General features: G+C 44.9%; 1 protein-coding gene across 1 annotated transcript in view; it reads left to right on the forward strand.

Annotated features, from left to right (window-relative positions):
• EIF5 (eukaryotic translation initiation factor 5) overlaps nt 1–12,458 on the forward strand; it is a 32,021-nt gene extending 19,563 nt beyond the window's left edge. The window contains exons 11-12 of the mRNA XM_089908241.1: nt 10,003–10,084; nt 12,403–12,458. Of these exons, the coding sequence (XP_089764367.1) occupies nt 10,003–10,084; nt 12,403–12,443 (123 nt within the window). The 3' untranslated portion in view covers nt 12,444–12,458. The remainder of the gene's footprint in view (nt 1–10,002; nt 10,085–12,402) is intronic.
• The last annotated feature ends 3,857 nt before the right edge of the window (nt 12,459–16,315 follow it).

The raw sequence follows: 16,315 nt of genomic DNA on the forward strand, positions 1-16,315 counted from the left end.
TTTGCTTTTTTTTTTTTTTTTTTTTTTTGCGGTACGCGGGCCTCTCACTGTTGCAGAGCACAGGCTCCGGACGCGCAGGCTCAGCCGCTCCGCGGCATGTGGGATCTTCCCAGACCGGGGCACGAACCCGTGTCCCCCGCATCAGCAGGCAGACTCTCAACCACTGCGCCACCAGGGAAGCCCTGTTTGCTTTTTTTAGTGCCTTACAGGAATTCCTTATGTATTCAAGATCTAATCTTTTTGTTGATAATGTGCATGAAAATATCTTCTCCAAGTTTGTAGCACGTCTTTTCCTTTCTTGATATTTTAATGTAAAGTGGATTTAACTTGTATTTTCCTGATTGCTGACAAAATTATCTTTTTTTTAATAAATTTTGTTTATGGTTGCATTGGGTCTTCATTGCTGCACGTGAGCTTTCTCTAGTTGAGGCAAGCGGGGGCTACTCTTCGTTGCAGTGTGCGGGCTTCTCATTGTGGTGGCTTCTCTTGTTGCGGAGCACGGGCTCTAGGCACGTGGGCTTCAGTAGTTGTGGCACATGGGCTCAGTAGTTGTGGCGCACGGGCTTAGTTGCTCCGTGGCATGCGGGATCTTCCTGAACCAGGACTCGAACCCTTGTCCCCTGAAATGGCAGGCGGATTCTTAACCACTGCGCCACCAGGGAAGTCCCAAATTAAGTATCTTTATGTATGTTTACTGCCCATTTGCCAGCCTATTTGTGAAGTGCCTTTTCAAGTCTTTTGCCTATTCTTCTACTGGGTTGTTTGGCTATTTCTTAAGGATTTGTAGAAGTTCTTTATATATTCTGAATATGAGCCTTTGTCAGTTATATGTGTTACAAATATTTTCTCAAAGGTATTTGCTTGATTTTGTTTGTTTACTCCTTGAATGATGTATTTTAGTGAACAGAAGTTCTTAATTTTACTGTAATCAAATTTATCAGTCTTCCCTACCTGAAATTCCTGAAGATATTATATTATCTATATTGTATTCTACAAACTATATTTTGTCTCTCATATTTAGACCTACAATTAATTTTTGTGTATGGTGTGAAGGCGGAATCACGTGTTTCGTTTTGTTTTTCTCATATGGGAATATCCACTTGTTCAGAACCATTTACTTAAAAGACTGTTCTTCCCCCACCACTCTACAATCCCCACTTTGTTGTAAATCAGGTGTCCATTTATGTGTTGGTCAGCTGCTGAGTTTTCTTTGCTATTCCACTGAAGTATTTTTGTATTTATACACTAATACCACAGTGCCTCAATTACTAGACCTTATAATAAGCCTTGATCCCCAGTGACACCATCCTCCTACCCTGCTCTTCTGACCTAAAAGCGTTTTGGATATTCTTGGTCCTTTGCATTTCCATATAAATTTAGAATCAGCTTGCCAAGTTACATACACACGTACACACACACACACACACACACACAACCTTTCTGGCATGTCTTTTGAGATGGCACTGAATGTGTAGATTAATTTCATCCAAGAGTTAATGTGCTTATAATAATGAGCCTTCTGATATGTAAAAATAGTACTATTCCACCTTTTATTTAGATATTCTTTAATTTCTCTCAATTCTCTCATTTTCTATGCAGATGCCTTGTGTACCCTTTATATAATAGTATATATATTTATTTTTTATTTACTTATTTTTTGGCTGCATGGGGGCTTAGTTGCAGCACGGGCTCTTTGTTGTGGCACGTGGGCTTTAGTTGTGGTGTGCAGGTTTTTTCCTCTCTCTAGTTGAGGCATGCGAGCTCAGTAGTTGTGGCACACGGCCTTAGTTGTGCCATGGCATGTGGGATCTTAGTTCCCCGACCAGTGATCGAACCCGTGTCCCCTGCATTGGAAGGCGGATTCTTTACCACTGGACCACCAGGGAAGTCCCTGTATAATAGTATATCTTTTCACAAAAATTCGTTCTCTAGCTCTTTGTGACTACTTTATAGAAATACAATTTCTTTTCATATTTTGATCTTTTTTATTAATTATTTTATTTATTTATTTTTGGCTACGTTGGGTTTTCGTTGCTGTGCGCAAGCTTTCTCTAGTTGCGGCGAGCAGGGGCTACTCTTCATTGTGGTGCGCAGGCTTCTCGTGGCAGTGGCTTCTCTTGTTTGTTGCAGAGCAAGGGCTCTAGGTACATGGGTTTCAGTAGTTGTGGCACGTGGGCTCAGTAGTTGTGGCTCGTGGGCTCTAGAGCACAGACTCAGAAGTTGCGGTGCACGGGCTTAGTTGCTCCGCGGCACATAGGATCTTCCCAGACCAGGGCTCGAATCCATATCCCCTGCATTGGCAGGTGGATTCTTAACCACTGCACCACCAGGGAAGCCCCTATATTTTGATCTTATATCCAGCAGCCTTACTAAAGTCATTTATTAATTCTGATAATTTACCCACGTATTATTTTAGATTTTCTATGTACATATTCTGTCATCTGCAAATAACGACAGTTTTATTTGTCCCTTTCCAATCCTTTTATCTCTTTTTTCTCTATTCTTCCTGCACTTACTAGGAGCTCCAATGCAATCTTGAGTTAAAGCGGCCCTTGTGTTTTCTTGACGACAAGGGTAAAGCTGGGAACATTTCAACATTAGGGATGATAATGTTTGCTGCAGATCTTTGTTTAGATATATTTTTTAGCTTATTTTATTTTATTTTTAACATCTTTATTGGAGTATAATTGCTTTACAATGGTGTGTTAGTTTCTGTTTAGATATTTTTAACAGATCAAGGAAGTCCCAATCTATTCCTAGTTTGCTAGGGATATTTAAACAATTGTTTTTCTGCATGTATTGGGATGTTCATATGATTTTTTTTCTCCTTTATTCTACTATTTTGGTGAATTACATTGACTGATTTTTTAATGTTAAACCAAACTTGCCTTCCTAGAATAAACCCAACTTGGCTGTGACATACTATGTTTTCAATAATCACTGGAGTTGGCTTATTAATATTTTATTTAGAATTTCTTTTATCCATGTTCCTAAACAATGTAACATTGGCGTGTAATTCTCTTTTCTCATAATGTCCTCATCAGATTTAGGAAAAAGGCTACAATGTCCAACTAAAACAAACTTGTGAGTGTCTCCTTTCTTTTTAAAAAAAAATTATTTTACTCAAATACAGTTGATTTACAACGTTGTGTTAATTTCTGCTGTACAGTATCCTCTCTTTCTTTTCTTTGGAAGAGTTTGTGTGAGATTAGTGTTACTTCTTTTCAAAAGTTTGGTAAGACAGGGAATTCCATGGCGGTCAAGTGGTTAGGACTTCGTGCTCTTGCTGCTGAGGGCCTGGATTCCATCCCTGGTCGGGGAACTAAGACCCCGCAAGCCGTGTGGTGTGGCCAAAAAACAAAGAAAAGTTGGTAGGACACCTGGTAAAGTCATCAGGGCCTAGAATTTTCTTTGTGGGAAGGTTTTGAGTTGCAAGTTTAATTTCTTTGTTGGTTATAGGACTATTTAGATTCTCTATTCTCACGCAGTTTGGTAAGGTGTATTTTTCTAGAAATTTGTCCATAGTTTCTACATTTCTAAATGTATTGTTTTAGGGACTTCCCTGGTGGCGCAGTGGTTAAGAATCCGCCTGCCAATGCAGGGGACTCGGGTTCAAGCCCTGGTCTGGGAAGATCCCACATGCTGTGGAGCAACTAAGCCCGTGCGCCACAACTACTGAAGCCCGAGCACCTAGAGCCCGTGCTCTGCAACAAGAGAAGCCACCACAATGAGAAGCCTGACACCGCAGTGAAGAGTAGCCCCCGCTCGCAGCAACTAGAGAAAGCCCGCGTGCAGCAACGAGAACCCAACGTAGCCAAAAATAAATAAATAAATTTATTTTAAAATATATAAACAAATAAAGATTGTAACATAAATAAATAAATAAATAAATGTATTGTTATAAAGTTCATAATACCCTCTTATTGCCACTTTAATGTTTGAAGGAGCTCTAATAATGTCTTCTTTTTTTACTCTTGACGTTGTTATCTGTGCTACTCTCTTTTACCGTGTTCATTCTCACCAGAGCTGAGACTTGTAGCTTCATTCATTCTTTCTATTGTTTGTTTTCTCCTCTGTGTTATTTCCTTTCTTCTACTTTCTTTGAGTTTAGTTCACTGTTTCTTTTAAAGCTTCTTGAGATGCTTGCTTAGGTTATAGACTTTCAGTCTTTCTTCTTCTTGTCTGAAATAATGTATATAAAGCTGAAATAATGTGCTCTTTTGACCATTTGGTACAACCTACCTGTAAAACTGTTTGGGCTTGCTTCAATTTCTTTAATAGTTATAGAGCTATTCATTTTCTCTTTCTTCTTCAGTAGTGATGATGTTTTAGTTTTCTAGCAATTAATTTCTTTCATATAAGCTTTAGAATTATTGACACAATTTGTTGATAGTGGTCCCTTAATTTTTTTAAATAAATTTATTTATCTACCTATTTATTTATTTTTGGCTGAGTTGGGTCTTTGTTGCTGTACGCTGGCTTTTCTCTAATTGCAGTGAGCGGGGGCTACTCTTCGTTGCAGTGTGCCGTTAATTTTTTTTAGTATTTATTTTTTTAGGCTGTGCCAGGTCTTATTTGCAGCACATGGGATCTTCGCTGCAGCATGCAGGATTTTTAGTTACAGCATGTGGACTCAGTTGTGGCATGCATGCGAAATCTAGTTCCCTGACCAGGGATGGAACCTGGGCCCCCTGCGTTGCAAGCGTTGAGTCTTATCACTGTACCACCAGGCAGGTCCCAGTAGTCCCTTAATTTTTTAATCCGTGCAACACTCGTGGTCATATCCTCCTTTATATTTTCTAATGTGCTATTCATGCTTTCTCTCCTTTATTCTTAGCTAACCAGGCTAGAGTTTTGCCTTTTTTCCTAGTTTTTTCAAAGAACTATTTCTTGGTTTTGTCAATTTCATTTTACCTTTGTTCTCTATTTCAGTAATTTCTGCTTTTCATTATGATCGTTTTACTTTCTTTGGGTATACTGTGTTATTTTTCTGACTATGTAATATTAACACATAGCTCATTAATTTTTAGCTCTTCCTCTTTTCTTATTTAAGCATATAAAGCTATAATTTTCTCTCTAAATGCCTCTTTTGTTGTATCCCACAAGTTTTGATGTGTAAAATTTTCATAATCATTCAATTCTACTGTTTTCTCTTGATTTCTTTGAACTATAAATTATTCCTGTGCATGTAAGTGTGTGTAGGTTTCTGTGTTTAGGGGAGTTTTAGGAAGTTTGGGGTTTTGTTGTTGTCTGTATGTTTGTTTGCCTGCCTTAGGTCTAGACTCAAGAGTTTACTTTAACGGAATCTCTTTTTGGGCTTCCCTGGCCACAGAAACCCGTTCCTGCTTATTAATATTCAAGCACATCTATTATTCATCTGAGCTTGGACACATTACACACTCCGAGTCATCCGTGCTTCTGCCCTCTTTGTGAAAGGAGGCTTTGAGTCTGGTGGTCCCACAGGGAGGGCGTGTAGGTGGGACTCAGGGCTGACTCAGAAGCCCAGCCCTGGACAGCTCATGTCTGAGGTCGCACGAGCCGGAACAGAATTTTGTCTAACAGCTTGGCGGGCTCCAAGCTGCCTCGCCATACCCAGCTCCTGAGCTGTCCGTGTGAAGTCAGGGAGTTATCAAGATGAAACGCTAGACTTTTGAGGGTTTCACTCCTTCAATTCTGCCCTTGCTTTTGACCTGGAATCATACTGACGGCAAATATTTTCCAAATGCAATAGTGACAACTGCTTTTCTAGCTGACCTGGGTTGAGGAATATGATGAACCATCAGAATCGCTGTGATCAGCAGATGGGGAAACAGAAGTGAGGGAGGGCAGGAAGGGTCTCAGGCAGGGCCCCTCACCAGTCAGGTGCAAGGGCGGGGTGAACTTCGTCTCGTGACAGCTACTCTCTGTCAGCTTCCCACATCGAATCCATAATGAGGGACGGAAAGTTGGTCAGTCAAGCATTAATTATGCCTCGTGCACTGACTTCAAGACGAAGTTAAATCCATTACCAGCAAGTGAGGAATTACCTTCCTTTCTTTCAAAACCACAAAAATAGTCAATATAAACTGCCTGCATATTTTAGCCACACTTTCTTGATCATTTTGTCACTTCAAGTTGGTGACTTTGGGCAAGTTAGTCCCACTAAACCCGAGTACAGTAGGCTTAGTACTGGCCCTCAAAATGTCAGGTCCTGGTCTTTCCTGGTGGTGCAGTGGTTAAGAATCCACCTGCCAATGCAGGGGATGCAGGTTTGATCCCTGGTCGGTAAACTAAGATCCCACATGCGGGGGAGAGGGGAGGTGTCAACTAAGCCCGCACGCCACAACTACTGAGCTCCCACGCCACAATGAGAGAGCCCACGCGCCGCAAACTACAGAGCCTACGCGCCCTGGAGCCCGTGCCACAACTACAGAGAGAGAAAACCCGCATGCTGCAACTAGAGAGAAGCCCACGCACCACAACGAAAAATCCCTTGTGCCTCAACGAAGATCCTGCGTGCTGCAACTAAGACCTGACACAGCCAAAAAAGAAAGAAGGAAAGAAGGAAGGAAGGGAGGGAGGGAGGGAAGGAGGGAGGGAAAGAAAGAATGAATGAAAGAAAGAAAAAAAAAAGGAAATAAAGATACTAAAGATTCAAATCACACAGATATAAAAAACGTTAAAATAAATAAACAAATAATAAGCATTTATTTAGCTCAGGGATGTGTAGGTAAGCTGGGTCCCTCTGCTGATCTAGGTGGGTCTAGTTGATCTCAGCTGGGTCCGTCCACTCATGCACCTGCAGTCAGCTGTGGACTGTCTGAGGGCTTCCTAGTTTAGCATGGCCTCAGCTGTGACAAGTGTCCTTTTAAGAGAAAAGCAGTGGGACGTTAGACACACAGAGAGAAGAGGAGATGGCACTGTGGCTAGAGACTGAAGTGATGTATCCACAAGGCAAGGAGCCAGCCGCCACCAGAAGCTGGAAGAGGCCAGGAAGAGATTCTCCCCTAAAGCCCCCAGAGGGAGCGTGGCCCTACCAACACCTTGATTTGGGTCTTCTGGCCTCCAGAACTGTAAGAGAATAAAGGCATGTTGTTTCAAGCCACTGTCTGTGGTCATAGGAAACTGACATGCCGAGACCAGGGAGACCAGGGAGGATGCCATGTGGGGCACTGTGGAGATGCTGTGGGTGCTGCACGCTGGTCCCCAGGGGAATCCACTGTCCTGCTCGGTGGATGTGGGCCGCTGGGGTTTTCTCCTGTCCAGACCCAGCTGATGCTCCTTCCTGCACCAGAGTGAGCCCAGGCCTGGCGGGCCCCCGGCAGCCCCTGGGAGGTCAGAGGTGGAAGAGCTGCCATCTCTCCAGCACCTCTCACTGGCGAGTCCCTGGCGAGTCCCTGGTGAGTCCCTGGCTTCTGCTTCCTCCTGGTCCGCTGAGGGGTTAACCACGCGAGCAAACTCAGGCTCCTTCCTCTGAGCTCTGATGAGTAAGTCAACTACTCATTACTCAATTTCATTTTCATTTTCTCACTGCCCAAATTCAGGGGCCCCAGATCCTTAAGTTTGTAAAAGTCCACTGGAGCCCAGGGCTGGCTGCTGCTGGGGGTGTAATCTGGGGCAGGAGACCCACCTCGGACAAGTGAGCTCAGACACTCTCCAGGTCCCACGCAGACTCCAGGGCACAGATGGAGTCGAGTTCTGGTATCAGCGTTTACCAGCTGGGGGAGCTCGGCAAACTGCTTAACCTTTAGGAGTATCAGTTTTCTCGTCTGTAAAATGGGAATTCATTCACTGCAGGAGAGGCCAGGAAGATAAGAGGGAAGGCAGGCAGGTTGATGGGCCTTCCCAGATACCACAGACAGTTGATGGAGGGTGAGGTTGGGAATACCTGTAGGAGGGGGCAACCTGGGAGTCACTGGGGCCTTGTGTGGAGATGGTGGGGACCGTCTGACCTCAGCAACAATGCAAGAGAAGAGAACCAAAGGCTGGGGGCAGGGAACAAACAAGGGTCCCCTGTTTTAGTTTATTTTATTTTAAAAATATTTTTTGCCACATGTGGGATCTTCATTGCGGCATGCGGGATCTTTAGTTGCAGCATGTGGGCTCTTAGTTGAGGCATGCAGGATCTAGTTCCCTAACCAGGGATCGAACCGAGACCCCCTGCATTGGGAGCGTGGAGTCTTAACCACTGGACCACCAGGGAAGTCCCAAGGGTCCCCTGTTTTAGAACATGGAGAAAGGCATCGGTTGGTGCCTGAGGGGAAGGGTCTATAGGGAGGGAGAGGGTACAGAGGAAAGAGGGGCCGAGGATCCAGGGAGGGTCCAAGGAAGGTTTGAGGGGGCCGGAAGGATTTAAGCCCAGACTCCCCAGATATGCAGGGAAGTAGAAGAAAAAGGTGGTCCTCCATAGGGCCCAGGGCTATCTGTGGGGTCTCCCAGCCATGAGGCATTAAACAGGTGTACGGTGCAGGCTGGTGGGTGGGTTGTTGCTACTTCTCTGACCCTCAGTATCCTCTGGGGCAGACACGGCTCACCCCAGTATTTGCCCTTCCCCTACTGCCCCAAGGAGCTCCAACCCAGAAAGGGGAGGAGGTGTGCCAAGACCAGGGGCCACCCCCTTCCTCCTCTGGTGGCTCACCAGCCGCATGGGGTGGGGTGAATCCCACCCTTACAACGAGTTCGATCTGGCAGCTTTAAACTGGGCCAGACTTTCAACAACTGAAAATGTCCAGAAAGTTAGGAATTCAACAGTACTCTGCTGAAAACAGGGAGCAGAGAAAAACAGATTTATGGTCATGCCTCCTACTGAGTTTATATTCCTGAATAAGTGTAGTTACAATAATAACAAATTCCCTGGCGGTCCAGTGGTTAGGACTTGGTGCTTTCACTGCCTGGGGCCCAGGTTCAGTCCCTGGTCGGGGAACTAAGATCCCGAGAAAAAACCAACCAACCAACCAACCAACCAAAATGTAGTTACAATAATAATAATGTTGCAAGAGGTATTATGTCTTTCTTCCCCACACTCCATTTTTATTAGATGGAAATTATGACACAAAATAGGTCCCGGGTTATTGCATTTGATGTCTGACAGCGATCTTAGAAGTAACGTGTCCAAAACTGAACCGGATTTATTTCTGTTGCCATCCCCCAGCGCCCCTCCCTCAACCACATCTCCCCCATCTCAGGAAATGCTACTGGGAGCCAGCCTCAGTCCCTCTTTTTCTGTCTCCCCAAGCATCCAGTCCATCAGCAAGTCCTGCAGTCCTGACAGGGATAAGCTCTCCCAAATCTGACCTGGCACGACCGCCCCGGCCCCAGCTCCCTCTTCACTCCTGGCTGTGCAGCAGTTTCCTCACCAGGCCTGCAGCTTCCCTCTCGGCCCCTCCACACCCGCCGGAGGCTCATTTTATTTTCTTTTTGGCCAACATTTGTTCATGATTTTTATTTTTTAACAAAAACTGAATAGAACTGCAATTCCCCTCCCAGATGTATACCTAAAAGAATTGAAAACGGGTACTCACACGGGTACGTGGGTACACATGGCCATTGCAGCCCTATTCACAGTAGCCAAAAAGTAGCTAAATGGCTATGAATGGATGAACGGATAAACACAATGTGGTCTATCTGTACAACGGACTACCATTCAGCCACGAAAAAGAAGGAAGTACTGATACATACCACAATGTGGATGAACCTTGAAAACATTATCCTTAATGAAAGAGGCAAGACACAGAGGATCAAATTATGTCTGGTTCCATTGATATCTGAAATATCCAGAATAGGCAAATCCAGAGACAGAACACAGATTGGTGGCTGTCAGGGGTTGGGGGGAGGGGGTGAGAGAAACTGCTTAACAGGGTGTGGGTGTTATTTTGGGGTGATGGAGATGTTTTGGAACTAGACAGACATGGTGCTTGCACAGCCTTGCCAGTGTACTAAATGCCCCTGAATTGTTCACTTGAAAATTGTTAATTTTATGTTCTGTGAATTTCACATCAATAAGTTATTTTTTTTCATTGACAGGTACATCTCAAGTATTGGTCAGGAGCTGTGATACACAAACGCTCCTGTACTTGCTTCTCGTTTCCCTCTTCCTCCCCTAAAGGTAAGCACTGTACCGCTACCCTGATTTGGGGGGTTTATCACCCCCTTAACGTTTTTTTCAATTGTTTTACCCGCTATGTTTGCATCCTTAAACAATATGTTGGTTTTACATGTTTTTGTTTCTGCAGTTTGCATAAATGGCATCATGCTTTATACAGTCTATATGAACTGTTTTTGTACTCAAGAACTGTGATTCATTCACGTCGCTCTGCATAGTTGCAATAAAGTTCTCTCTGCTGTATACTATTTCTTGGTGTGAACATGCTGTATTCTTTATTCACACAGATAGTGGACAACTAGGTTGTTTCTAGTGTTTTCCTATTACAAATGGCAATGTGGTAATATTTTTATGCATGTCCCCTGTGCACATGGTCAGAAGGTTCTTTAGGGTAAATACTGTGGATGGTATCGCTGGGTTGCAGGGGATACACAACTTCAAGCATACTCACTGATGCCAGATTGTTTCCCAAGATGTCGATTGTATTCATTTTTGCCAAGGAACCAATTTTTGGCTTTGTTGGTCCTCTGTGTGGTGTATGTGTTGCATCTCATAATTTTCTGCTCTGGCCTTTTTTATCAATTTCCACTCCTCCCAGCAGCGTCTTAGAGTGCCTTTTGCTCCACGTACTCAGCAACACTTGCTTTTGTCTGACTGTTTCTGGTGGCTGTTGCATGGTAACTCATTATGGTCTTGGTTTGCATTTGCATTAACAAATCAGTTTCAGCATTTGTTCTTACATTTATTGACCACTGTGAAGTGCCTGCTTTTATGCCTTTCCCCTGCCTTTATGTCTCTTCCATATTCATATTATTTATCTTACTAAATTGTAGACATTCTTTTTTTTTTTTTAAGTCTTTATTTATTTATTTTTGGCTGCATTGGGTCTTCGTTGCTGTGCGCGGGCTTTCTCTACTTGTGGCGAGCAGGGGTTACTCTTCGTTGCAGTTAGCGGGCTTCTCATTGCGGTGGCTTCTCTTGTTGCGGAGCATGGGCTCTAGGCACACGGGCTTCAGTAGTTGTGGCACGAGGGCTCAGTAGTTGTGGCTCGTGGGCTCTAGAGCGCGGGCTCAGTAGTTGTGGCGCACGGGCTTAGTTGCTCCACGGCATGTGCGATCTTCCCAGACCAGGGCTCGAAGCCGTGTCCCCTGCATTGGCAGGCGGATTCTTAACCACTGAGCCACCAGGGAAGTCCCAATTGTAGACATTCTTTACGGAGTATGGATATGAATCCTTTATCAGTTACATCTTCTCTCGATTTGAGGTTTGTATTTTCATCTTCTTGATATTTTGAAAAACAGAAATTGTTATAGGGTGGAGGGGAGCTTTTTTGTAACTGTATGTTCCTTTGCAACTTTTAAATTTTGCACCATGTGCATCTATTACCAAAAGAAAAAAATTGAATTAAAACAAAAGAGCTAGGGAACGCCCTGGTGTTCCAGTGGTTAGGACTCCATGCTTCCACTGCAGGGGGTGCAGCTTCGATCCCTGGTCGGGAAACTAAGATCCCACATGCCACGGGGCAACTAAGCCCGCATGCCACAACTAGAGAGCCTGAGTGCTGCAACTACAGAGCCCACACAACGCAACAAAAGAGCCCGTGTGCTGCAACTAAGACCCGACACAGCCAAAAATGAATAAATAAATATTTAAACAAAGAGCTAGTTTCTATCACTTTACCCTGATTAAATTTTTTATTAGTTATTGTCTTGAAATTATATTATTTTTGAGTTCTTTTACATGTATCCTGTAAGTGACGCTTAAGAACTTTAACTTTTTCTGTTCACAGCTATATCCCCAGTGCTTAAACCACTGCTCTGCATAAGGCAGGTGCTCACCTAACACTGTGGAAGAAAGGAACAGAGGAAAGAGAGTGGGGAAGGATAGAGGGCCACCCTTAAGGGCTAACACGGCTTTTTGTGGGGGTCCCGTGGCTCCAAGGGTTGGGCAGGAACCTATATAATGGAAGAAATATTCTTTCCTCTGACAGAGCTTAGACTTAAAAGTTATGATTTGTATTTGGGAGATTTGTATTTTGGGGGGATGTTTACTTTAATAGGACAACCCTAAAGGAAGGGGCAGATATGACGCTCCAGGAGAGAGCAGGTTTTATTTACCCACTCATCCTTTTTCTCCTTCATTCTTTTGTTGCTCATCTGTCTTTGCCGCCAGCATGGTGTCAGAGCCACCAGAGTGGAATCTGAGGGCATTGCTTTCTGCCCTGAGCAGCTTGAGCACGCCTCCTGCCCTTCCTGAGTTTCCATGTTCCTGTCTGCAAAATAGAGGCAATAATACAAACACCAACACCTTTTGTATTGCAGCACCCCTTACCAAGCTCGTCTGTACCCATTACCTCCTATAACGAGCTCAGTGCCCAGTGAGCTAGGTGAAACTGGATGGGAGGAGGAGTGACACTCTGACACGCAGCCATGTGTGGCCTGGTAAGCCTTGACCTATGTCTACAGATTCCAAGTCCTGTGCTCATCCAGGGGAGAACTGAGAAGTGCAGCTGCCCAGGAAGGAGGGTCCTCTCTGCGGTGGGAGGGTGAAATCTGCACATACATGCTGGCTATTCTCTGGGCATTATCTCCATGGATCCCCACAGCAACCATGGGTGGAAGGTTCTAATATTCCCATTTGACTGATTAAGAAATTGAGCCTTAGGACTTCCCTGGTGGCCCAGTGGCTAAGACTCTGTGCTCCCAATGCAGGGGGCCAGGGTTCAATCCCCGCTCAGGGAACTAGATTCCGCATGCCGCAAGGAAGATCCCACATGCTGCAACTAAGACCCAGCGCAGCCAAATTAATTAATTATTTCAAAAAAAGCAATTGAGCCTCAAACACATGAAGTGATTTGCCAAGGTCACCTAGCATTCAGGGTCATAGCCAGGGTTGAAACCCAGGGTTGAAACTCCAGAGCCCTTGCTTTCCTACCACCTCTGTTGTCTCCATAGACCTTTGGATACAGTTCTAAACAGTGGGTTTTCCCAGCTCAGAGCCGAGTGGACGGAGGAAAGGGCCTGCACAAAGAGCTCCACTGTCAGGATATAGGAATGATACCCAACAGAAGGTCATATACGTGTCCTTCTGTACCTAGATCTGGATCTATAATCTCCAACAAATGAGAGAATAGAACATTTCAATAGCCTGGGGCTGCTAAGTGCCCGGGCAGATGGCCCTTTCTATCCCCATATCCCCCAAGGCCATCCCAATATTGCAGTGCATCATGGGAACTGATAAAAGGACTATGAGCCCTTCATAAAAGCTGAAAATTTCAGAATAGTGTGTTTAGGAAGACTGGGAAGTCTGTGATCCATCTCAGAAACAGTCCATCCACAATTATCCTGAAAAGATACAGTACTGTGGAAGAGAGAAGGGTGGAGAATCCCTGACAGATCTATGCTGGGTTTCAAACTGGGCCCTCCTCAGAGCTAAGCAAACAGACTAGAATGCCCTCCACTTACCCAGAACAAAAGGAACCAGTCACCACTACAGTCACAACTGGAGGGAAGAGCACAGCTTTGGAGTCCGATCATGGCTGTTCTGTGAACTGTGGCGACGTGGGACAAGTTACAGCCTCTCTCTGAGCACTGGCTGACACCTCCCTCACCAGGCTGGTGCAGTTAGTGGTCTTACCATAGGTGCTTGGTGCATTGCCAATAGAGCTGGAGCACAGTAAATGTACTCAAAATGGAACTCAGTAAACGTACTATGACCTCAGGCAGCAAAAATCAAGGATTCTGGGAGTGGGGGAATGTTCATTGGGAGCTAGTCTGAGAAGGTCCCATAGAAGAAGTAAGATGACAGGGCCTTGTAACAATAGGGAAGATTCAACTAGACCAGAAGCCATCCCAGGCAGAACAGCAGGGACAAGTCTTGGATGTGAGAATTCCTAAACTGCCTGCTGGCCCTCACAGAGGAAAACAATGGCCCCAATGGGGTGAAGGAGACCAGAGCAGTGAATTAAAAGAATAGCAGCATGTCTGCTCTGACCCCCGATATGTTGGGGAGCAGCTTGGGGAAGCTGGGGAGGGTGGAGTCTGGAATGGACTTTATATTTCCCTGGGTGGCGGCCTCTAAGCATCTGTGGCCTATTTGGGGGCACACCTGTCCCTGCCTCCAGGCATGATGACCCCAGAGGTCCCACAATTATCACACTCCTTCTCTTCTTGGCTTTATTTATTCTCAGTGCTCAGCTCTCTGCTCCCTATCAATTACACAACAACAACACACCCATGCACACACATGCTGAGGAATGGATCCTGGATCCCAGCAGTTCCCACACCTTCTCAAAGGGGAGTTGTGCTTGTGAGTGCTGTGGTGTGATGGCCAGGCAGAAGCAGGCCTCTCCACCTCTGTCCAAACTAGGTGTGGTGCAGAGAACACAGGCCCAGGGGTCAGGAGATCTGACCACTTGACATGACAGTCTTGGTTAGGAATGCACTGGGCTGCAAGTAACAGACAGCCTAAACTCTCATGGCTTAAACAAATGGGGACTTACTTTTCTTGCATAAGAAGTCCAGAGGAGAGCAATTTCAGGACTAGTGCAGTTACTCGTTCTTTCTGGTGCTGGGATGGGGTGGGTGCTAAACAGATCTCCCCACCACATGCCCATAGTAGCTGTGGAGCAAGGACATAGGTCTGGGGCTTCTGAAATCTGGGCCCCATTCTGGCTCTGCTGCTAACCAGCTGTCAACTTCAGACAAGTCACTTCACCTCTTTGAGGCTCAGTTTCTCTTTTGTCCTAAAGCAGCAAGGGTAGGACTAGATTATCTTCAGTTTCTTACCTCTCAGGATGACCTTCCTCCTTGACATGAAAGTAGGCACTACCTAAGCACATACACAACTTGGTATATTTAGTTATGTCTTTTCAGTTTAAGGAGGCTGAAATAGAACCTATTTTAATATGATGATAGGAGACAGGAATATGAAAAAGGACAGAAGAAGGGATTCCAGGAAAACTTCCAGATCCTGTGCTTCCTTCCAGACCATAGATCCACAGAAGTACATATTTCAGGCTACAGAGGGTCCTTCAGACAGAATAATGTGTTGTTTTTTCTTTTCTTTTCTTTTTTCTCCTCCTCCTCCTCTCCAGTTTTCACATAACATGTACACCTTGTCTCCCATTTCCAGCTCCTTATGGTACCATGATATCATTTGACATAAGTGCTATGAAAAGTTCAAAGTGTTTCTTTAATTCTAGCCTTTATGAAAACCAGAAGCATCTTAAGTACTGTCAGTTTCACTTCCTAACTCTTGGCATTCACTGACTCATTATTTAATGTGTGGCTTCAGTGAAAAAAGCATCAAGGTGGAAACCTCACCCCCAACCACTTCTCTGGCCAATGTGGAATGTTCTGAATCATCCAAACCCTTTCTCTCAGCTCCTGCCCAAGGCTGAAACCCTTTTGTGGGTCCTCTGCGTGTTTTCCCAGCTGACCTAGTTGACATTCCTGTCATCAGGAGTGCCATGCTGTGTCTAAACCTGGCCTGGCCCCTGCCTACCCCTCCAGTCTCACCTCTCACCTCTTGACATTGACCTAAACCCACCATGTTGTTCCTCATCTGTACAGGCCATCCTGCTTGGCATCCCTTTCCACCCATCCTCACCTAGCTAACTCGACTCATGCTTCTAGACTCAGCATAACCACCACTCTTCCAGGAAGCGTCCTTGACCCAACTCCCCAAGTTGGGTTAAGTGTCCCTACAGGGACTCCCACAATCTTGTGCTCACCCACATTTCACTTGAACTGTGTGAAACACACATTTAACTAACAAGAATTCAATCATCTCTGCTTGGCCAAAGAGGGAGAAAGAGAAGGACATTTTAAACAGGGCTGTCCTTGGCCCAGTGAACACTTTCCTGAGAGGGAGAGATGAAAGCCCTGACTGCATCTTAGTCCTCACATGGGAATGATTCTGGTGTTTAAAGACGTATATGTCTCACAGAGCAGGAAATGTCCCAGACATAGCCAAGAGGAGTCACATCCTGGGGGACCCAAAGAGAAAACATTAAAAATAGAAAAAGAAAAGCAAGACATACCCACTACAAGGGCTTGTCTGTTACGGAAGTTTTAGGATATGGGTTCAAATCCCAGCTTTGAGGCCAACCAACTTGGGTACTTTGGTCAAGTCACTGTAACCTGTTTAGACTTGGGATCACAAGGTGTGTCTGTCCATCTTACAGGGTTACTCTGAGGCTTAAATGAGGTAACAAATGTAATGTACCCACAA

Source organism: Delphinapterus leucas, chromosome 2, assembly GCF_059928025.1.
Source record: "Delphinapterus leucas isolate spDelLeu-1000000601 "Yukka" chromosome 2, BTC_Dleu_Yukka2, whole genome shotgun sequence".
In the NCBI taxonomy this organism is placed as follows: Eukaryota; Metazoa; Chordata; class Mammalia; order Artiodactyla; family Monodontidae; genus Delphinapterus; species Delphinapterus leucas.